At 35.0% G+C, this 23330-nt stretch overlaps 1 protein-coding gene across 6 annotated transcripts in view; it reads left to right on the top strand.

The window, feature by feature from the left end:
- Window positions 1-23330, top strand: part of AKAP9 (A-kinase anchoring protein 9) — a 145558-nt gene that overhangs the window by 47366 nt on the left and 74862 nt on the right. For all 6 annotated transcript variants that reach the window (XM_081080220.1, XM_081080219.1, XM_081080217.1 and 3 more), the window contains 6 exons: window positions 3203-3341; window positions 4593-4678; window positions 10467-10578; window positions 11047-11245; window positions 16390-16486; window positions 17709-17804. In XM_081080220.1, coding sequence (XP_080936346.1) covers window positions 3203-3341; window positions 4593-4678; window positions 10467-10578; window positions 11047-11245; window positions 16390-16486; window positions 17709-17804 — 729 coding nt within the window. The remainder of the gene's footprint in view (window positions 1-3202; window positions 3342-4592; window positions 4679-10466; window positions 10579-11046; window positions 11246-16389; window positions 16487-17708; window positions 17805-23330) is intronic.

The raw sequence follows: 23330 nt of genomic DNA, 5'->3' as shown, positions 1-23330 counted from the left end.
AGAGCTAGCAACAGGCCCCAGAAGAAGCTGTAAGCAGTGAGTGTTGTGTTTCAGAGCACACTATCTGCAGCCCTGAGAACCAGAGGCAGAAGCATTCCTCCCTGAGCAGCAGATGCATGCTGTGGCTAATCCCAGTGACAGGTGGAAATACAGAGGTGATGCAGCTGAGGTCTGGAGTCACTGTTAATGGGAGGAGACCAAAGCCTCAAATGCACAAGGCCTCTTCCCCGCTCACCCCGCCCCTACTCATATTGGCTGATCCCAGCAGGAGTACCTGGAACACCTCGGGCAGGGCAGCACTGGGATTTCGCTGGCTCAGAACCTGATTACCCAGCACATTCCCCCACTGGGGTGGTGCCCTGAAACCAAGGAGACCTGGTCACAGAGGAGACGCCCATTTGCCCAAGGAATGCAGGCCATTTTCCACCACCCAGCAGAGATCTAAGAAAGCAGTGCAAGAGAAAATAAAAAACTTGGTACTTCAGTGCCTCCTACTGGGGGGAAAGATCTCTTCTTAAAAACCTGCTGAGTAGGGAAGTGTCACTCTTTAAAAACAAGCAGATTTCATTCCTGTAAATGCCTAGGCAGAGAAATAATCCACCAAATACCATGAATAACCAAGGTAACAAGGCAGTTCAGAAAGGAAGCGAAAAATCTCCAGAAAATAAACAAGTGCATGAAAATGACAGTGTGATTTAAATGACAGAGAATTCAAGATTACAGTTCTGAAAAAAAAAAAAAAACACAGCGAAATACAGGAAAACTCAGATAGGCAGTTTAATGAACTCAGAAATAAAATCAATGAACAAAAGAAGTACTTTACCAAAGAGATTGCAACTTTAAAGAACAAGAACCAAATAGAAATTCTGGAGCTAAGCGTTCAGTAAAAGACATGCTAAACTAACGTGCTTAGGAAACAGAGCTGACCAGATAGAGGAAAGAATTAGTAATATTGAAGATAGAAATCTGGATGTGACACACATGGAAAAAGACTTGAGAGTAAAAAACGAAAACGAAAGAACTCTACGGGAGCTATCTGACTCCATTAGAAAAGCAATATGAAAATAGTGGGTATACTAGCAGGAGAAGACAGGGAGAAGGAAACTTCAGAAACATGAAAAAAGCAATTCCTTTTGCAATTGCAACACAAAGAATAAAATATCTAGCAATAAACTTAAAAAATTATGTGAAGGACGTATACACTGCAAACTGTAAGATGTTATTAAAGGAAATTGAAGAGACACAAAGAAATGGAAAGATATTCCATGTTCATGGATTGGAAAAATCAATGTAGTTAAAATGGCCATATTACCCAAAGCAATATACAGGTTTTATTTCAAAACCCCAATGTCATTTTATAAAGAAATAGAACATAACATCTTCAGATTTGTATGGGGAAAAAACCCAAATAGTCAATGCAATGCTGAGAAAAAAAGAACAAGGCCGGAGATATCACATTCCCTGACTTCAATTTATACTACAGAGCGACAATAAAACAGCATTGTATCAGCAGAAAACCGGACACACATTAGGAATTTTATTCCTAATGGAATAAAATTGAGAATCCAGAAATAAACCGAAATATATATGGGCAGATAATTTTTGACAAAGCTTGAGCCAAAAACATAACAATGGAGAAAACACAGCCTCTTCAATAAATGGTGCTGGGAAAATTGGAAAGCCATGTGTAAAAGAATGAAACTAACTGCTATCTGTCACCATATATCAAAATTAACTCCAAATGGATCAAAGACCTAAGCATAAGACCAGAAACGATAAACTGCATAAAAGAAAGCATAGGTACTAAACTTATGGACCTTGGATTCAGAGAGGATTTTATGAATTTGACCTCAAAGGCAAGGGAAGTAAAAGCAGAAAAAACTAATGGGACTGTATTGTCCTAGAAAGCTTCTGCACAGCAAAAGAAACAATCACAAAACAAAGAGGCAACCAAGCCAAAAGGGAGAAGATGTTTGCAAACAACACCTCCGATAAAGGACTAATATCCAAAATATGTAGAACTCATGTAACTCAACAAAAAACAAACAATCCAAATAAAATTGGGCAGAGGACTTGAACAGACACTTCTCCCAAGAAGACATACAAACGACCAACAAATAAATGAAAAGATGCTCAACTTCACTAGCTATTAGGGCAATGCAAATCAAAACCACAGTGAGATACCACTTCACATCTGTTAGAATGTCTACTATCAAGGACAAATAATAACAAATGTTGGGAAGCTTGTGGAGAAAAAGGAACCCTCATACACTGCTGGTGGGAATGTAAATTGGTATAGCCACTGTGGAACACAATATGAAGATTCCTCAAAAAAATTAAGAATAGAATTACCATATTAACGTAGCAATTCCTCTTTTGGATATCTACCTTCAAAAATTGAAAACATTTATTCATAAAGATACATCTATCGCTAGATATGAGTATGTTCAATGCAGTATTATTCATGGTGGCCAAGACATGGAAACAACCAAAATGTTCTTTGTTAGATGATTGGATAAAAAAGATGTGGTATGTATACACAATGGAATATTACTCAGCCATAGAAAAAACGAAATATTGCCATTTGTGACAATGTAGTTAGATCTTGAGAAGATCATGCTAAGTGAAATAAGTCAGATGGAAAATGTCAAGAACCATATGATTTCACTCATATGTGAGATAAAAATTAAAAGCAACAAATGAACAAACAGGCAAATAAACAAAAACTCAGATACAGACAACAGTATGGTGGGTAACAAAGGGAAAGGGGGTAGAAGGGAGATAGAAAAGGATAAGAGGGGTCAAATATATGGTGACGGAAAGATTTGACTTTGAACACAGTGCAATATACAGGTGATGTACTATAGAATTGTACATTTGAAACCTATGTAATTTTAGTAACCAATGTCACCTCAATAAATAAACTATGAAAAATAAAGTGTCAGAAAAAATTATAGCTTTGTGTAGTGAAGATTATCAGTATTTTCCTAATGTAAGAAGAATTTCATATCCTGTATAGAGAGAGACAGGTTTAGAATTGATTATTTCTTTTGCAGATTAATTTGGTGTGTGAAAGAATGTTTCTTACTGATTTTTCTGTGCCATTTTGACTGTCTTTTGCATGTAGGAGAATAATGTTTAATGATCTTTAGAGGAATAAATCAAAATTTTAATTTTATAAAATGCCTAATTTTGTTAACAGACTTTTTGCAGTGTCCCTGGTGAACATTATACTCCAGCTTTAAAATGTGAAATAAATGCAGAAGAGCGAGTAACTTCTGGTGTGCATACTTCTGAAAATCAAAAACCGGAATTGCAAGATTACAGATATGAAGTTCAAGGTAATAATTGTTTACCACATTATTAAACAGTATTAATTTTCTTAATTGATGATAAACTTTTATGTTTAATCATGATTTAATATCTTAGCTTGTTTGGGTTTATCATCGTAATATCTTGTCTTCATTTCTCATTCATGAGATCTTATGTTTAATACACACTCTTATTTTATAATGCAATAATTGTGATTTAAAGAGACCTGGAGCTGTCTGCAAGTTTCTTTGTCTCGTTTCCCACTCTTCCTCTATTCCCATTTTTTCTTGATTATAATTCTTTCCTTAATTTTATACCGTAGATTCAAACCTTTAAAAGATACCATATTTATTAAACAAGTTTATTTCAATGTTTTTTGGGTTTTTTTTTTTTTTTAAAGAATAAGAAGACATAAAATTACCTTTCTTAATAGGAATCCTGTGTTACGGTATTTTGCTGCATATAGTGCACACTATTTTTGCCCAAATTGTGAGAGAAAAATAAGGATGTACATTATACATGGGTAGTACTAATTCCGTATTTATTAAATGTATTTTATTTCTTGTATTTATGCTTATGAGTTAAAAGTGTAACTCTAGAAATCAATAATGATATCTATATGCAAAATAATACCCTGGAATACGATAATTGGTTTTGTGGAACTTACAATGAATTTGCAATGACATAGACTTCTTGGCCTTGTATGATGCTAAGTATAGTAAATTTGTTACCGGTACATACAATTTCTTGTACCTTGTATTTGTTCTTATGTTTTGTAATTATTTGTTACATAAAATTTCTTAGCCATAATATGTTAAAAACTAAATACTAAAATTCCTTTATAATACAAAAAACAAGTACCTAAAAGTAAACAAATAAAATTTTGAATTGAAAAATTAAAATGAAAGATTTTTTTTTCCCTGTAAGTTTGGGCCAGAAATGTAGGTCCGTATTATACACGGCAAAATACGGTAGTGTATTTCTATAGTTTGCAGCCTCAGTTAATTTTTTTGGTGTGGCTTCACAGATAGCCTTCTATTCCTTTGTTCATTTGAACAAAATGTGTATAAATTAATGTACACATTAATGTATTTTAATATGAAATTGTCAAGTTATCTTAATAGCAGGTGTTTCACATTAATGAAATTTTAGTTTTTGTTTATTAAATATTTGAGGTTTACTGCTAGCAGACAATTTCTAAAGTTATTAATAGATGAATAATACTGAAAGAAGCAGACTTTTACTGTGGAGTGAAATTATTATAATTGTTTGTCATCTAGAATGTCAAGAAAATATGCAAACTCTTCTCAACAAAGTAACAGAAGAATACAACAAACTTTTGGTACTTCGGACACGATTAAGTAAGGTATGTGAAACGCAAAATGTGTCATGTTTGCATTTATTGTATTGCGTGTTGTTTTGTAAGCTTCTTCATCAACGAAAAATGTCTTGAGTAAAGGAACATGAAAAAGAAGATGAGACAAAAGTGACATACTTTTATAGTATCAGTGAGTTGAAGGAATTCCTGCAATTTCAATACTGTTTTCACCTTTAGAGAGGTTTTGAAATCATGATAAAATACCGGTGGTGCCAAAAACATGTATACAAGTGGACACTTTGGTCAGCATTGCTCAAGCAGTAGTTCGCCGTAATCAGAAGTGTCTGGACGCAGATAGTAACCACTCTGAGCACTTATAATTGCAGAAGTCAAACGTGACTTGTATTCATCTTTGTTATCAATATATATTGAGTGTTACAATTTTAATGCAGTTTTCCTTTCTTAAAATGTGTATTCTTTTTGGGGGGGCACCCTCTCTATATATAAAATGTCAAATTGTTAACTTTGTGTGAGTGTTGCATTGAATTTTATGTAGAACTCTTTAAAGCAGTGGGTTTCTTTTATAGAAAAATAGTGAATCATTGTTTAGAACATAGCTAATGTTTTTCACAGAGTGTTATATTGGTTAGATTTCTTTCCAAATAGTTTTTCTAGGGTTCTGGTAAGCAGGTCAACTGTCTCCTGATCTGTGGCTTTCTTCATGTGTGCTTTAGGCTGTTTTCTCTGTCTTGATTAATCAACACTCTTTCGCCTCTTTTCTGTTTTCTGGAAATTGTTTGAAATCTCTCTTAGTTTCTTCTCTTATTTTCTTGTTTATTATGGATTCATACCGTTTAAAGATTCCTCACTCTCATTTTAATTGAGTCATAAGGATGTAAGAGATATACATACATGAGCTTAGTACATAAGCTTGGCTCATAAAATAAATGAAGACAACGCAGTGAAAGCTGGAAAAGTGAAACCTGGGGAAAACATACCTCTTTCAAAGGAAGCAGAAGCTGCTCAGCTTCACCCTGTTGCCACATGTAGGAATGGGGGCCTAGTGTTGCTAATTCTGTTTGAATTACCAATTTTATGTATAGTCTTTTGCTTTTTAAAATGTTGGGAAGTAAAAGTAAAAGGTTATTATTTCAGAAGAAACAATTAGAAAAGAAACAAACAAGAAAAACTATTTTGTCCCCAAAAGAACACTACTGTGGCCTGGAATTAAAGTCATAGCTCCACTTTGCAATCTTAGGTACAAACACATGCTCAATATTTGTTGAACAATTTTCTTTTTAATTCTATAATTTTTTGATTTTGTTGCATTTTCTGCTCCCTAGAATATTTTCTTCCCTTAGTTCCTGCGACTTCAATTCTGTGGCTTTTTAAGCCTGCATTGGGGATTTGCCTCCCTCCACCCCCCATTAATAGTCACCAAGGATATGTACTTGATCCTCTTATGCTACTCGCTGCTCCCATACACTTTCATGGCTTCCATGTCTCCATGTCTAGGTCAGTTCTTACTCCTGAACTGCAGAATCCATCTAATTGAAATCCCTATACTTAAATATCTAAATTAAACATATTGAAATTTTAATTTATTAATTTTTCCCCCAAAGCCAGTTTCTTCTTTCTTCTCAGTTTTGAAAAATTATGTATTCAACCAGAAACTTGGGGATCATCCTTGACAATTTTCTCCCCTAACCTGTGATCTTCCTTCCATCATACTGCAGTATAATCTGAAGGGTGTATAAAAGAAATGAAAGATACATATTTTGTTCTCATTGAGTTATCCAGCCAGTAATTTTTATTTGTTATTTATATGCCAGGTGGTTCTGTGCATTGGGAATAAAGCATAGTATGCAATGTAAATAAACTCAGTAGACTGAAGGAATTTGTAAATTGATGGGCTCTATAAACTAATTTAAAGAATATGATGGACGTATATAAAATTGTTATCCAAGGCAACATTTAATTAAATATTGAAAAGAGAAGTACTTTTGAAGTTAAGCAAACAGGTAGATACATGTAGGTGCAAATAATTAAGGAAGATTTCTTGGAAAAAGTGGGATTTGAATTGGACCATGAAAGATGTGTAGGCTTAAATAAGATAGGGGAGGGAGGATAGCATTCCAGGTGGGAGAAGTAATACGATCAATCGAAGTCTTACAGATGTAGGTGTGATATATTTGGGACATACTGCTGAAAAAGCAGTGGACTCGAAAATTAGAGGCTAGACTGTACCAAACTTGGAATGATAGGCTGGACTTTTATTGTGTAGACATTGAAAAGCTTGGAAATTTGTGATTATGGGCTAGACATCAGGAAGTTGAACTTTTAGGGAGATGAATCTGGTGGCAGTGGGAAGTAGGAAATAATGGACCATTCGTAAGATATTTTAAGGAAGACCCTAAAGAATTTGACAGTTGATGTGGAAGAAAAAGGAGAGAAACAGGGCCAAGATGACTCATTTTTTTTCATTCCCTGTATCAATGTAACTTACCTTAGATGTCTATAATGGGGCGCAGAGTATGAGTGGGTTGAGAGTCCCTAGGACCACCTCCTGGTTCAGTGATTCGCTGGAAGGACCCATAGGATTCAATATACAGTTGTACTCAAGGCTAAGATTTATTACAGGAAAAGAATACAAAGCAAATCAGTCTTGAAAAGGTATGAAAAGGCACATGGGGCAAAGTTTGGAAGGAAGCAGGCACAACTTCTAAAATTCTCTCCTAGTGGAGTCACAGCACACACTTAATTTCTATAGCCGTAGGTAAGTTGTGAGAGTAGGTGCTAAGTGTTGTCTACTAAGGAGGACAAGGATTCCATGGTTTTTTTAATCACGTATTAGTCAGGTAGGCATCCTCTGCCTAGCACATACCAAAACCCAGACTTCCCAGAAGGAAAATGTGTGGCGCATAAACCATATTGCTTGCGTAGTCCAGGCATTAGGCACTCTTATGATTTAGGGAAAGTTTTAGTGTAGTGGACTGTTTCCCAGCCAAGGTCTCGGTTGCCAGCAAAGGGCCAAACTTGCATGCAGCCTTTCTTGGTTGGGATCAATCAGCACTGCATTACATCACTAACCTGTTAGCCTCATCTTCTAATTCTCCTCATTTTCGCTATACTGAAATAGTCTTTCACATCTCTGGGCTTTTTTGCCAGCTGTTCTTTCTGCGTAACTGCCCATCCCTCTCCAATCTGTTTGGTGTGTTCCCACTTGTTCTTCCAGTTGGTTCAAATGTTACTTCTTTGTGTCGTTATTTTTACCTGTCTTCCTAGACTTAGACGTTTCTTCTTCCATTGTCTTAGCACCTGCACAAGCCATTGCCTATTTTTTTTCTTTTTTAAGCCTTTGTGTATTGCACTTACCTTTTTCCATTATTTTTTAAATATTTTTTTTCAATTACAGTTGAATGCAATATTATGTTAGTTTCAGGTGTACAACGAAGTGATTTAGACATTTATGTAACATACAAAGTGATCACCCCGATAAATCTAGTACGCATAAATCTAGCACCATACATAATTACAATATTTTTAACTATATTTCCTATGCTGTACTTTACATCCCTGTGACTATTTTGTAACGACCAATTTGTACTTTTTAATCCCTTCCCCTTTTTCATCCATCCTCCCAACTCCCTTCCCATCTGGCAACCAAATGTTTGTTCTCTGTATCTGTGAGTTTGCTTCTATTTTGTATGTTTGTGTTAATTTTTAGGTTCTACATGTAAGTGAAATCATATAGTATTTTTCTCTGTCTGACTTATTTCACTTAGCATAATACTCTCAAGGTCCATCCATGTTGTTGCAGATGGCAAGACTTCATTCTTTTTTTTTGGCTGAGTAATATTCCATTGTATACATGTACCACTTCTTTATCCATTCATCTATTGATGGACATTTACTTTGCTTCCATATCTTGGTTATTGTAAATAATGCTCAGTGAACATATGGATGCATGTATCTTTTCCAAAATGTTTTGGATTTCTTTGGGTAATTACCCAGAAGTGGGATTTTGTGTCCTTCTTGGTCTCTTGGTATAGACTCTATTTTAAAGTCTATTTTGTCTGGTATAAGTATTGCTTCCTCAGCTTTTTTTCCCCATTTTCATGAAATACCTTTTGTCACCCCTTTACTTTTGGTCTGTATGTTTCTTTCAATGTGAAGTGAGTCTCTTGTAGATAGCATATATTTTCTTGCTCATTTAGCCATCCTGTGTCTTTTGATTGGAAGATTTAATCCATTTACATTTAAAGTAATTATTGATAGATATGTAGTTATTGCGATTTTATTCATATTTTTGATTTTTTTTCCTTCTTAAAGAAGCTCCTTTAACATTTCTTGTTATAATGGCTTGGTGGTGATGAACTCCTTTAGCTTTTTTTTGTCTGGGACTTTTTTCCATTATTTAAATACTTCATTTACCCTCCTGTCTTTCTTTGTTCCCATAGTTCCTTTTGCAAATGTACATTTGTATCATTATTTTTAATGTTATTATAATCATGTGTTTACTTTTCTGCCTCTTCCACTAGATTGTACTTCAGAATCAGGGAGACTTCTCTTTATTTTTAATTTCTGTTCCTAGCACAGTGCTTTGTTTAGCACATGGTATAGGCTTAATGAATGTTTGCTGAATGAATTAAGTGAAGATACAGAAAGGTTGAGCTGGAAACTGAAAAATTTTCCATATGGGCTTTATTTTCTATGGAAAGTATGGAAATGTATTCAGGGGGTAGGAGTGGGGTAGAGGACTTGGTAAGAGTAGTAACCAGCAGAAATAGCCTTCATGGGCTTTTCTCCTGTTGCATACTTGTTTCTACGGTATCCTTTGTTCATCTATCCTAGCAAGTCCAGTCTCTTTCCTCTTTTAAAGTGCTACGTAGTCTAGATGTATCTTATCTATGTAGTGTATTTTCCCCATTCTTTTCCAAATTAAACCCCTCTAATTAAGATCATTGTTTTCACTAATTAGAGCATGGGTCATTCTTTCACAAGTGCTCTTACTCGCCTTTCCTAGTCATTGCTCAAAATGATTGAGGCCCAAATCAAATTGACTTCTTCTGTATTTACTCACATTGGTTGTTCTTCTCTGTCATTGCCCGTATGCTCATCCTTTATAGTTTAGCACTTCTCTAATTGTTTTATTTCCCCAACTAGTTGATAAAGTCTGTGAGGGCAGATGTACCATATTTTTACTGATTTTGTGTTTTTATTCTCTCGTCACAATACTGGCCATATAGTAGATAATTATTAAATATTTGATGAATGACTAAATTAATACACATATACGCATCTGACACATTGCTGCCTAGTTGTAATAGTTAAGGAAAGAAGCTGACATTTATTTGTTTACCTTCCTTTTCATTATTTTCCTTCCTTTTGTGTAAAGAGCAGCATACCATTTGTCAGTTACCAGGTTGCACATAGGTAATATCCAGAGATGAACAACAGTTGTATTATCAACCATTGACAATAGAAAATTTACTGTGTATGAGTTGAAATTTCAAAGATCAAGTCATATAAATATTGTGAGTTTTATACCAAAATTCTGTGCAGATCCTGTTTTTGTAGTAAAATGAACTTTCTGGGTATGAAAAAACATATTTAATTAACATAATTTCAAAACTATGAAGTTTTGGGAATGGGGTGTGCATCACTGTCAAAAGAGAATATAGAGTAACTTAGAAGGGAAAATATTTGTATCAGAGGATCACAATTTTAGATGATTTTGGAAAAAATCATTTTAAATGTTAAAATGCTTTAATATGGTTTCCAGATAATGGGTTATATATTTATGTCACTGTTTTTCATCTGTTATTTTCAATAGATTCCGGGACAGCAGACAGATGTGAAACTTGAATGTGCAGAAGAAAACCTACCACAAGAGGAAACAGAGTTTTTATCAACCCATTCTCAGATAACCAATTTGCAAGACATTGGTAAATTTTAATTATATAACACAACTGTGGTATTTTTATATCAACATTCAGTAATTTGATTTTTTACTTTAAAATTTGGGATAACCCAGTAACCTTAGTTATTTCACTGTAACCTTTCTTATCTCAGTTTTCTCATCCTCAAAATGAAAGGTTTGGACTCATCTCATTTTTCCCTTCTCAACTTCTTATATTCTATGATTCTAAATTGTTTTTGGTTTAAAGACATAAAGATGGTAGACTTAGCGGTACTATAGTAAAAAATATAGACATGATGTTGAATTGTACTATTTATGCTTCCTCGTTTTCATCAGTCAAAATGAGTTTAAATCGAAACCTGAGTTATTACTACTAAGAAGCATTATTTTTTCAAAGAAGATGAATATTCTCTGCACACGCAAAAAAATGATTGTGATTTTTCACTAGGAAATTTTTATTGAATATGTATTTTCTTCTATTTGTGTAAATTAGATGTCATTCATAAAAGCAAGTTATCTACTCTGCAAGATACTGAAAAAATTAAACAACTTGAAGGACAAGTCCAAGAATTAGAAAACCTCATATCCTCTTTGCAGCAACAATTGAAAGAAACAGAAGAAAACTATGGGGCAGAAATCCACTGTTTGCAGAAAACGCTTCAAGCTGTGAGTGAGTCTACAGTTCAGCCCAGGTATCCATCAGTAGTATTCATTCAATAGTATTTGTAGCTTAGTAACGATTATAATATGGTTGTTTGAAGAAAAAATGTAACTGAAGTAAAGTTGTTTAAAAGAGATAGGATGTAGCATTATCAAGAAATAAGAACAGGAGGTAATTCTTTATCTTGAAATGTGTGAACTAAATGTTGGTATAGACCAAAGACATTTTCTGATAGGAATTTTACTTAAACCTGTATTTTATAAAGATGTTGGTTGTTATTAACCTGCTGGATTAAGTGAGGCAGTGTGCATGTATTCGGTGTTTATTGTATGCCTGGTCTTTACTACTTTGATATGAGGAATACATGAAGACTACAAGCTACAATCATTCCAGTCATGGCTAAATTTCCTCCACCTGGTTGTGTGATGCTCAGGTTCACTGTGTCCAAAATAGAATTCTGGATCTCCCCTCAGTTTTCTCCCTCTGAAGCCATCTCCATCTGTGACTCCTCTTTCTCTAAGACCTCACTTCCAATCTATCAATAAATCCTGTTATCTCTGCCTACAAAATATATCTGAAGTGGACCAGTTCTCACCATCATACCTCACCTGGATTATTGCAGCATCTCCCTGCTTCTACCCTAAATCTTCCCCAGAGTCTGTGCTCAACTGCGTTCCAGAACTTTGCTTTTAAAATTTAAGACAGATCATATCATTTCAGTGCTCTTGTGTCCTCTCACTGTCTTACCAGTCCTACACGATGGGTCCCTGTTATCTCTCTGACTTTATTTCCTATTGACTTGCCTGTCACTGTTCTCAAGCCAGTCTCTAGGATCCTCACACCGTCAGTATGTTCCTGCTTTCGGGACTTCCCATTGTTATTCCTTTGATTAGTGGACATTTGCTTCTGTCAAAACGTTCATGGAGACATTTGGTCCATGCCAGAAGGTCCTTGATATTTAAATCTCGCTCTTCTGCAAGATGCAAACCCTGACCCATCTGCATAATTCCATGTGCCACTACCAGCTAGGCTACTGAAGCAAGAAGGGTTATTACAGTACAGCCGCACACAACTATTGGACCAATAAAATATGATAGTATTTTTTTATGCATTAATTCTGTAAACCAAAAGTATAAACAAACATTATGGGGTATTTGAATCCAGGGACATTTTCTAAACATGGGTGTTTCTGACAGGACCAAATACCAAGGACCATTTGGCATGGGCCAAAGATACTCATGGGTGCTCTTGATAGGACCACATTTCAAGGACCTATTGACAGATCAAATGTCTCAGTGGTCGTTTTGGGCAGGAGCAAGGATTCCTGCAGGGATTCCTTTTACCTAGAATGATCTTTCTCTAGATATTTTCATGCCCATCACACTTAACCTCCTTTGGGTCTTTACTCAGAGGGCTATTCTGATCACCCTCTGTATATTAAAATCACTCCTTAGAACTGTTTGTCTTAATCTTCTGTTTTGGTTTTTCCATGTTACTTAATATTACCTATTTTATATATAAAATAAAAATTATGCATGTATATATGTATGTATGTATATATGTATATTTATATATTATATATATGTATCTGGAGGATAGTTTATTTGTTTTTGTTTGTTGTCTCCTATGAAGGACTTTATAAGGGTGGGGATTTTTGTCTAAGTCACTGCTGTATCCCAAACCCTGTAATAATTAATTGCCCATAACAGTAGGTATTTGATAAATATTTGTTAAGTGAATGAACAGTTTATAATTTAGTTGGGAAGTATGCTATAGCTGTTAACTAGCTCTATTAAATCCTCAGATTTTATCTAACTCTGGTTGGCTCTGCTGTTCTAGGACTGATGTCTCCATAGGCACTAACCTCAAGACAATTTTTTTTTTTTGAGACAAAATACTGAATGTCCCACAGTTTTTTGCAAGTGGTCTTTCTCCTTCTTTTATACAGGATCAGTTTGTAGGCTTTGGAATTGTTCACCCAGCACTGGCACAGCCTTATAATGCTTCCATTTTATTTGCAATCAGTGGTTCACAAAATTGACCATGCATCAGAAAAACTGGAAGTTTTTGAAATTTCATATTGTTTTTTTACTTCTTAAAATTACAGACTCAATAACTTTGAGATGAACCCTGGACACTTATATTTGTAACAAGATAATTCTGATGCAGGCAGTTCATGGTTTGGCACTTGGAAACCACTGCTTTAGATTTTCTGATGTGAAAGAAAATAGGTAGATAGCAAGAACTCTGTAATAACTAGCTACTGTATTTCAAGTACCGTCCTTTAATTAGGGACTTAATTAGGGACTTTAATTAGTGCTGCTTTCTCTCCAAAGCATGAAGAAAAGGAAGTTTTCTGGAAATGTAGACTTAACTTTGCTGTTTCTACATTTGGCCATTTGTCAGCTCACCACCCTCTCTCAGAGCTTCTGTAATACTCACTGGGTATATACTGAGGATACCTTTCAAATAAACCATTAGTTTTATTTCCCCCAGCTCCTGCCCCCCAAAAGAGGTTTACTGACCCCTATGCTCAGTCCTACTTACAGTAACGAGTCAAAGTTATTTCTTGTAAATGTTATCACATATTTGGACACAGCTGTAACACTTTTTGAATAAAGAATATACTAGTCTCCTCAGGTAGACTTGAATTAGTTTAAGAAAAATGATTGAGTCATTCATTTAACAAATATTTGGTTATATCATACTAGAAGCCTCTCAGGGATATAGTATGGGATTGGTTTGACCATGGGCTTAAGAGACAGACAGACCTGCATTTGACTCCTGATTTGACCTTTTACTGGCTTTATGATTTGGGACAGATAATTTAAACATCTCTATAATAATAATAACTACCTTTAAGATTGTGAGGGAAAACTTGGAAGAAGATTTAGATGTATATAAAATGGCCCTTTCCCTCAAGGGACATCAGTCTAATCATTGAAACAATAATTACGGGCCAGTCGGTGGCTCAGGTGGTTGGAGCGCCATGCTCCTAACACCAAGGTCGCTGGATCGATTCCCACATGGGCCAGTGAGCTGCACCCTCTACAGCTAAGATTGTGAACAACGGCTCTCCCTGGAGCTAGGCTGCCGTGAGCAGCCGGACCAGAGGTCGGCATGAGCTGCCGTAGGCTGCTGTGGGCTGCTGTGCTTCCATGTCCTGCCGTGAGTGGCTGGCAGCCGCAAGAGCTGCCGTGAGCTGTCAGGCGACCGACTGCCTCAGCCGGGGCGGGGTTGGGGTGGGGGAGCGCAAGGCTCATAATACCAGCATGGGCCAGGTGTCCTATACAACTAGATTGAGAAACAACGGCTTGAACTAGAGTGGAGAGGGAGGCGGAAGAAGGGGGGAAAAGTATTCACAAAATAATTTTTAACAGTAGTGATTAGGCAATATAACATAGTGGTACAACCAGAGTGCTGGAATTGAAACTGGTCTGTGTGGTATTTTTCACTGCCCATCACTGTACATTTCTGTAACGTTAGAGTGGCTACAGGGGAAAAGAAAGTGAAGGAAAGAATATGAGACACTGGGATGGAAGGAATGTTGGGAGCAAAGCAGAGGGAAAAATCAAAAGATGACCCTGTATTGTTTGAGCTTAGAGAATATGGAGAATAATATTGCATTAATATAAATAGAGAAATCAGGCTGGTGGAGAGTAGGACTTTAATTGTAAAGGGGAGCAGTGAATTTGCTTTTAGACAGACATTTTTTGAATTGGGATAAATACTTCAAATTCTATAAAACTACAAAATGAAGTCATTGTGACTAAGTAGCACTTTTTTGGAGTTTAGGTTTTAATGGCTGGATAAATAATCAGGAAGGTTTTCTAGGCCATGACAATAAGAATCAAGACTTGAAGCCAAGGATCAGAATAGTGTATGTAAGAGGCAATATGGAAACAGAGACAAAATGATGAGAACAATTAAAAAAACAGGAAAGGGCAGAAGAGAAAGTCAGAGGAAACAAGTTTTTACATTTGCTTAACAAGAACATAGAACGTGAATATAGAGCATGAATAAACAGTTCACAGCAGAAGAAACTTACGTAGGCAATAGCATTTGAAAGGACGTGTAATCTCAAAAATGCCGACGTACATGTTCCAACAAAGTTTTAAGACTGTTAAAACTAGGTGCTGCTGAAGTTTTGAGAAAATACTTAAGTGATACTATTATTGGAATAAATTCAGTGCAACTTTTTGGAATGTGGCATTATATTAAAATTTAAAATATTAAGCCTGACAATTATAAGATTTTATCACAAAGAAACATCCAAATGATGTGTGCAAAGATATATTTATGAGAATCTATATTCTAGTATTTGTAATAGGGAACATTTGGAGACAACCGAATGTCTATCAGTATGGGGTTAGTTATATAAGTAATGAAATGGGATGATGACAACTCGTATCTGGCCAAATTGAGGCAGAATGAGAGAAGACAGTATGAAGAAGGGTGGGCAAGAGGAGGATGGAATGAAGAAGGCAGCATGGATGCACATGAAACTGGGAGTGAGAAATTATGTTAGCTATAACAGAAAATTATAATTCCCCTTTAATTTTTTTCCTGTAGTTCCTAAATAATAATCTTGCCTTATTCTTATGACCCAAGTTAAGCATGTTAAGAATTTTTTTACAAAATAATGTATGCTTGTAAAACAATACAGAATAAAGACATGAATGCCGAAAGATATATAGATTAAAAACAAACAAAAATCTAGAAGTGATTATGTGTACTGCCACTGCTCCCCAGTTCTACTTGGAGATAATCATTGTTACTTTTCGTGTGTATTCTTCCAGACTTTGTGTGTGTGTTTGTGTGTGTGTGTGTGTAAACAATTTTTAATAAAAATGAGATTTTACAAACTTTTTAAATAATATAGATAATTTTTTAAAATATACCTGTAAATAGCTCCTTGTCATGCATTTGTAATAGACTTCATAAAACAGCATAAAATTCAATGGTGATCTCTTAAAATACTCCATCATTCGATTGTGTTACTTTACTTTTAAGTGGAAAAATTACCAAAAAATATGATTTAAGTTACAATATCTATAACTTTTGACCTATCATTTTTATTTCCCTGCCCCAGTACGCATTTGTGCATGCTTTAAATTTGAACTAATAGTAAAGCTCACAAAGCTAATTCTTTCACCCTCTTTTATTTGTGTTTAGCTCCTCCATTGATTCAGTGGTAATTACTGAATCTGATGTACAGAAAACCATCTATCCTGGAAGTTGTCTAAGACAGAACATGGATAGTACAATAGAGGTATTATATCTTTAAACTGTAATATATATTGATTTTATTTTTCTTACTATCATTTTTATGTTTGTGGTTTAGTAATTATCCAATAAATAGTTGCTGAGAAGTAAGCATAATAAATATGAGGATAATATCTTATGTAAATATCCAGAAGAATAAAGGTGGGTTTTTTTTCCCTCCTAAATATGTTCTAGTTTAAAATTTGTCTTGTTTTGTGTTATATGGGCTGTGTAGCGAATTAGTTTCAGTGCCCTGACCTACAGCTTTTCTTCCCACCTTGAAAAATTGGATTAGACCATCTCTAGATGCTCTTCCCACCTTGAGAAGTTGGACTAGAACATCTCTAGAATAGATTTTTGTAATCCCTCAAACCCAAGGTGCTAGGGCTGGGACAGTGGGTGAGGCATCCATCAACACAGGCCATGTGATATCTAAAAACCCTCGTCGTTTACAGTATGTGCCATCTAGCTAAAACACTCTCTGCCCCTCTTTTCAACATTGTATATATTCCAAGCTGTGGCCACTTTTCTCAGACTTCAACTGTAAAACCTTGGTCTTCACTTAGTAGATTTTTAGTTCTTAAATCCTACAGAAAATGAAGATCATTGTCCACCTTCATTCTGGCTACAGAATGAAGAGAGGAGAGATGTTGGCTACATTCTTGATTCTTCCACACATCTCTCATATGGAGTATGTTTGAATGACATTCAGATAATTGGTAAATAAAGAAATACTTTCATGCTGAGAACTTGTGTACATTTTTAAATAACTGTTGATGGTTTTTCCTGTTTATAAAAGTAATTTGTATTTGTAGAAAATTGTATACTATCAACAAGTACCAAGGAGAAAAGAAAATTTGCTTATAATTTCATGAGCGAAAATAGCCACTGTTAACATTACTTAAAATTAGATATACATTTTATTAATTATATTTAAGAACTTCCTATTTTTGTCCAACTCTAGGACTATATGTTAGTAATTACAAATATGTAAACATATCTCTCACTTTACATCTTTGTTAAATTCATAGTACTAAGTACAATTAGTAGAGTTATACACTAGAGTTATTAACTAGATTGTTTTTAATTAAAAGCAGAATTGAAATTTATTAAAATTTCTCAGAAGTTTTCTAAGAAATAGTGATCTTTTGAAGATAATTTGAGAGTTTAAAAATATGTGTTGTGTAATTAGTGTAAATAAGTATGTCACATTTTGCTTTTTAATTTAGATTTCTGGTGGTGAATTTGGAGTGGACCAGGAAACAAATGTGATTAAGTTGCTGGAAAAACAGTACCAAGAACGATTAGAAGAAGAAGTAGCTAAGGTAAGTTTCTAGTTTGTACAGAAGATTATTGTGGTGTATACTCCCTTTGAATCTTCCACAACATAGATTTTGTTGATGGTAATGCACTTTTTCTTTTGTTATACACTTCATGCATAGCTCATCTTTAAGTTTTTAACTGGTATCAACCACAGTTGCCTTTAAGTGGAATGTTCTGTGAATTTTTCTTTGAGAAAAGCATTATTTTCTTGTTATAGAACAGTAATTAGAAACTTCTCAGAATGCCAAAACAGGTTTTTACAAATGTGTTACCATGTGAATAGTACCTTCTAAAGAAGTTTGGCCTTCCTTAAAGGTGAGAGATATTGGTAGGAAATGACAAAGAAGGTGGTTAGTCTTTTGTGTATAATCTTTACTTGCCTTCTCCCAGAGAAGTTACTGTAATGTTAATGACCATAGATAGCATTAGCTGCCATACCCAAAGCCATTCTTTAAAACTCCTGAATACCAAGCAAATCATCTAATCTACCATTATGATTCCATTTCTTTTTGTCTTTGTATTCTCTTTTAAAATGTATATAGCTAATTGGGTTTTTTTATTGGAACAGTTGGATTTGAGTTTGCTTATTTTTTTTTCAATATTTCAACTGTTCCAATATAACAATCCCAGTAAAATAGATGAATTTTAAAGTGGGAGGATTGATAGGATATACAGAAAGTGCATACAAAATTAGGTTAAACATAAATTAGATAAGGTCAAGACCCAAGGAAATATATGGGCCATAATGACTTATTCACTTCTGTATCTGAATAGAATGTTCAGTTCCTGAAGATCAAACTAAAAAGTGAGGTACCATCACTTTTACATAGCTCTCATTATCTAGTTCTTCAGAGAAATGTAGGTTTTCGCTTGCGCTTAGCTCTTAACATAAGTTTCTGAAGTGGACTGTTATAGCAGGACATCATAGTATAGCAATTCAGAGCAAGAGATTTGGTATAGGATATAACGTCCTTTAAATTCTGGTTCTCCTGGTTTACTAGATCTGTGATTTTAGGAAAGTTACTAAACTTCTGAACCTCAGTTCCCTCTATGATAAAGAGGAAAATAATAAGCGTAATAGTAATTCTATTCAGTAGTGGATTCAGTGAACTAATACGTATAGAGTACCTAGCGGGTAAAAAGACTATTATTTAATGATGTTTTTCAAGTAGTATTTTTACTGTGATAACGATGATGATGTAAGTATGTTTTGTAAAGCATCATTTATTCAAGGCGATAGCACAGCACCCAAGCACGGGTCAATGAAAACTGTTCCAAAGGTAGCCAAGGCACTGTGGTCCAGAAAACAACATTGATGGCCCAGCTTGATCCTAGAATAATATAGATTATTGACATTAGTCACTAGTACTGATGAGGTTATGCTCTACGCTATACCCCTCAGATGTGATGATGGAAAAAGATTGAGAACATTGATTTAAAAGCACAGGGTAAATGAAGCCCAATGGAAGTAGTGATTCCCAATAGAGATCATATTAGATTCAGCCTGTGATTTGGGTACATACTACTGAACATAGACATTCATTTACATTTAACTCCAGGTAGTGTTCTGAGTGCTGGGAAAAAAGAGAGGAAATCTTTGCTCCCATAGACCTTACATTCTACTTGGTGCAGATGAACAATATACAGGTGATGATAAGTACTATGAAGAAAGAAAAACAAACCTCAGTAATAGGACTGGAAAATTCTATGGGGGGTGAGATGGTGTTACTTTATATACAGGTCTCACTTTTAAAGTGATGCTTGGGGAGAATTCTGGAGTAAATCATAAAGCTAACAGGTTGAGCACTTTTTAAAAAAGTGGAATGAAAGAGAAACAGAGAAGTCAAGAATTGTTGCAACGAATGTTGCCAAGAGACTTGCCCAACTGCCAGCTCTGCAGTCCTTCCATCCCCATATTCATTGGCCTGTTTGGTGAAATATTGTGAAATCCTGGCTCAGATGGATCTCTTCAGCAGATGTAACTGGATACCCGGAAAGAGGCAAGGGCTTGCCCTTCAGGGGAAAATATTATTTCAGGCTATTTGACGTAAGCAACTGGAAGAATGGAGTTGCTATTTACTTAGGTGTCTGATGTAGAATGGAAAAGACTGCAAAGAAGTGATTTTTGGAGAGGGGTAGGACGTTTAAGAATTCAGCTTTTGACCCATTAAATGCAAATCACTTACTAAATGTCAATATAAATGTGAGGGGCTGGTTAGATATATAAATTTAGAGTTCAGGAAGTAGGATAAAACCAGACATTTAAATATGGTGGTTAGCATATAAGGCAATGTTTTTCAAACTGAATTGTAACTTATTTTTAGTCATGAAATCAGTTTATAGGCTTGGAAGCAATATTTTAATATTAATGGAAAAATTCAATTATACAAACACAGGTACCTATGTGTACTTTGGGTCACAATATAAAACATTTTTTATTGTTGTATGTATGTGTTTACCATGGTTGCAGTGAAAAAATTTGAAAAACTAATACAGTGAATGTAGATAATGCAGAGGTCTTAGGACAGCCTGGAGAATGCCAGTGTTTAGAAGTCAGAGAAATGAAAAAGAAAAAGGGGAAGCAGCACTAAATTAAATACGGGAGGAACAGAAAAATGCATCACAGAAGCCAAGTAATAAAAGTATATTAAGAAAATGTATTAAACTATGTCATCTATTTCTGATTAGTCAAGAAAGATTAGATCTGCAAACTAACCATTGGATTTTACAATGAAATCACTGGGACTTTCACAAGAACACATTTGATGGGGTGGTGGAGACAAACTACTTTGGATTTGAGAGAGTGAAGAATGAAGAGATGAACTATTTTGAGTTTTACTTGTAAGAGGAGCAAAGAAATACAGTGGTAACTAAAAGGTGCTGTAGGGAGTCAAGTGGTGGATTTTTGTTGTTGCTGTTTTGTTTTTGTTTGAGATGAGAGATATCACATATTTCTATGCAAATAGAAATGATGGGGCGGGGGCACTGGAGCTGATTCAGGAGAGAGGAGCAATTGCTGGAGCAGTGTCCTTGAGTACATGAGAGGGGATGTGATCCCCTGGAGAGTTGCAGTTAGACTGGAGCATGGCAGTTTTATCCATAATAACAGGAAGGAAGACAGAATATTTGATTGATGATTCAGGTATGTTTTCAGGTGCAGTATTTGGAGCCTGTTGAAGTTCTTTCCTGATTGCTTGTATTTTCTCACTGAAATAAGAAGGAAGGTCAACACCTGAGAATGAGAAAGGAAAAGAAGACGTTAGAGCTTTAAAGAGAGAGCCAAGTGCTGTCTAGGAGAAGGAATAAGAGATGGAAAAGACAAGGGAAATGGAGTAGAGTTGCCCAGTATCACTAAGGGCCCGTTTTAAGGGTAGTGGTTATGAATTTAAAATGAGACAATCAAGCTTGGTTGGATTTTCTTTTTTTTTCCTCAGTTAAGTTCAACTACACAGGCACAGAGTAGGCAGAGTTAATTGTAAGCACAGTTGGAATTTGGTTAGATGGTATAGTGACTAGAAAGGTGAGAATAAACAGATAGCTGAATCTTTTTTTTGTTTCCAATCCACATAGTTCTTTTATCTGTTACTCATTTCTAATATAAATGCATATACAAAAGAAAGTGATCATTATGGTAACAATTTTTCAAAATTTCAAAAAGTTCCTTTGTGACCTAACATACTGGTCATATTTTTGTTTTTTGTTTGTAATTATCTTTATTGAGGTATAATTTAGATATAATGCAATTCACCAGTTTTGATGAGTTTTAACAGTGTACAGTTATGAAACTAACACCCCAGTGAAGATATAAAACATTTCCATTACCCCCTGACTTTCTTCATGACCCTTTGGAGACATTCTCCTCCTTTTATGTTGCTGGATTCTATTTGCTAATACAGAGGGTGCCAAAAAAATGTATACACATTTTAAGAAAGGAAAAACCTGTACAATTAAAATTGTAATACTCAATATATACCAATAATAAAAGATGAATACAAGTCACATTTGACTTCTCCAATTACAAGAGGTGCTCAAAGTGGTTACCATCAGCGTCCAGACGCTTCTGACTACGGCAAACTACTGCTTGAGCAACCCTGACCAGCGTCCACCTGTATCGCTGTGCATGCTGTTTTAATTTCTTTCCGAGCTATTGCCAGTGTAGCTGGTTTTCTACAATACACCACATTCTTTAAGGTCCCCTATAGGTAGAAGTCAAGGGGTGTTAAATTGGAGGTACATTGTTGTCGTACTTCCGCAATGTTCTTGAATTTCAGATACCACTTTAAAATGGCCTTGTACTCTTCGAACAACAACCAGTGCTTCCACCATTTTCTTTGACTGTCCTGTCTGTCACATGGTGATGCTAGCATTCATTTGATCAATGCCATCTTTTGAGCGAATGTCATACTACACATTGCTACTGTAATTCAATTCAACTTCAAAAAATCATAGATAACATCTCTTAAAATGTGTATACATTTTTTTGGTACCCCTGGTATTTTATCAAGGATATTGCTGTCTGTATTCATGAAGAACATTATCCATAGTTTTGTTTTTCTTGTAAGGTCTTTGGTTTTGATACAGGATAGTGTCAGCCTCATAAAATGTTGACCTGTATACCCTCTTCTTCTATTTTCTGGAAGAATTTATGTAGAATTGGTATTATTTCATCCTTAAATATTTTATAGAATTTACTAGTGAATCCAGGTGGGCCTGTAGTTTTCCTTGTTGGAGGTTTTTTTTTTTAACCTATGAATCCAATTTCTTTCATAGGTTTTGTTTTAGCAGGTTATCTGTTTGTTTTAGAGGGCACTTTTATAATCTGTGTCACTCAAGGAGTTGATCCACATCATCTAAGCTGTTGAATTTATGTTGGTAGAGTTGTTCATGGAATTCCTTTGTCATTTAGTGTCTGTGGGATCTACTTATAAGTGTGGCTAGAAGTTTGTGGATTGTACTGATATTTTCAAGGATCCAGCCTTTGGGGTATTTTGTATTTTCTATTGTTTTTGTTTTAATTGATTGCTGTTCTTGTCTTTATTATTTACTTGTTTCTGCTTGCTTTGGGTTTGATTTGCTTTTTTATCCTAATTCCCTGTAACACTTTTCTTTTCTAATGTATGCATTTGATGCTCTGTAAGTTTCCTTTCAAGTACTCCTTTAAGCTATATTCCACAAATTCCTTTCAATCCAAATGTTGATTTCTCTTGTGACCTCCTCTTTTATTCATGGGTCATTTAGAAATATGTTCCACATCTTTGGGATTTTCAGATACCTTCCTGTTGATTAATTTATTTTAATTACTACAATAATTTTAAATTTCTTTGTGGTCAGACATACCCTGTATGACTTCAGTTTATTTAAATTTGTTGTCCCAAATATGTTCTATTTAGTTGAATGCTTTTTGTGTATTTGAAAAGAATGTGTATTCTGCTGTTCAAACTTTTAAGTTTCCCTCAGGTATTCCCCTTCAGCCTGAAAAACTTCTTCAGAATTTTTTTAGAGCATATCTGCTGGCAACAAACTCAATA

The sequence above is a fragment of the Rhinolophus hipposideros genome (genome assembly GCF_964194185.1).
Source record: "Rhinolophus hipposideros genome assembly, chromosome: 18".
In the NCBI taxonomy this organism is placed as follows: Eukaryota; Metazoa; Chordata; class Mammalia; order Chiroptera; family Rhinolophidae; genus Rhinolophus; species Rhinolophus hipposideros.
Note: the sequence above shows the minus strand (reverse complement) of the source record. Positions and strands in the feature narration are given on the sequence as shown.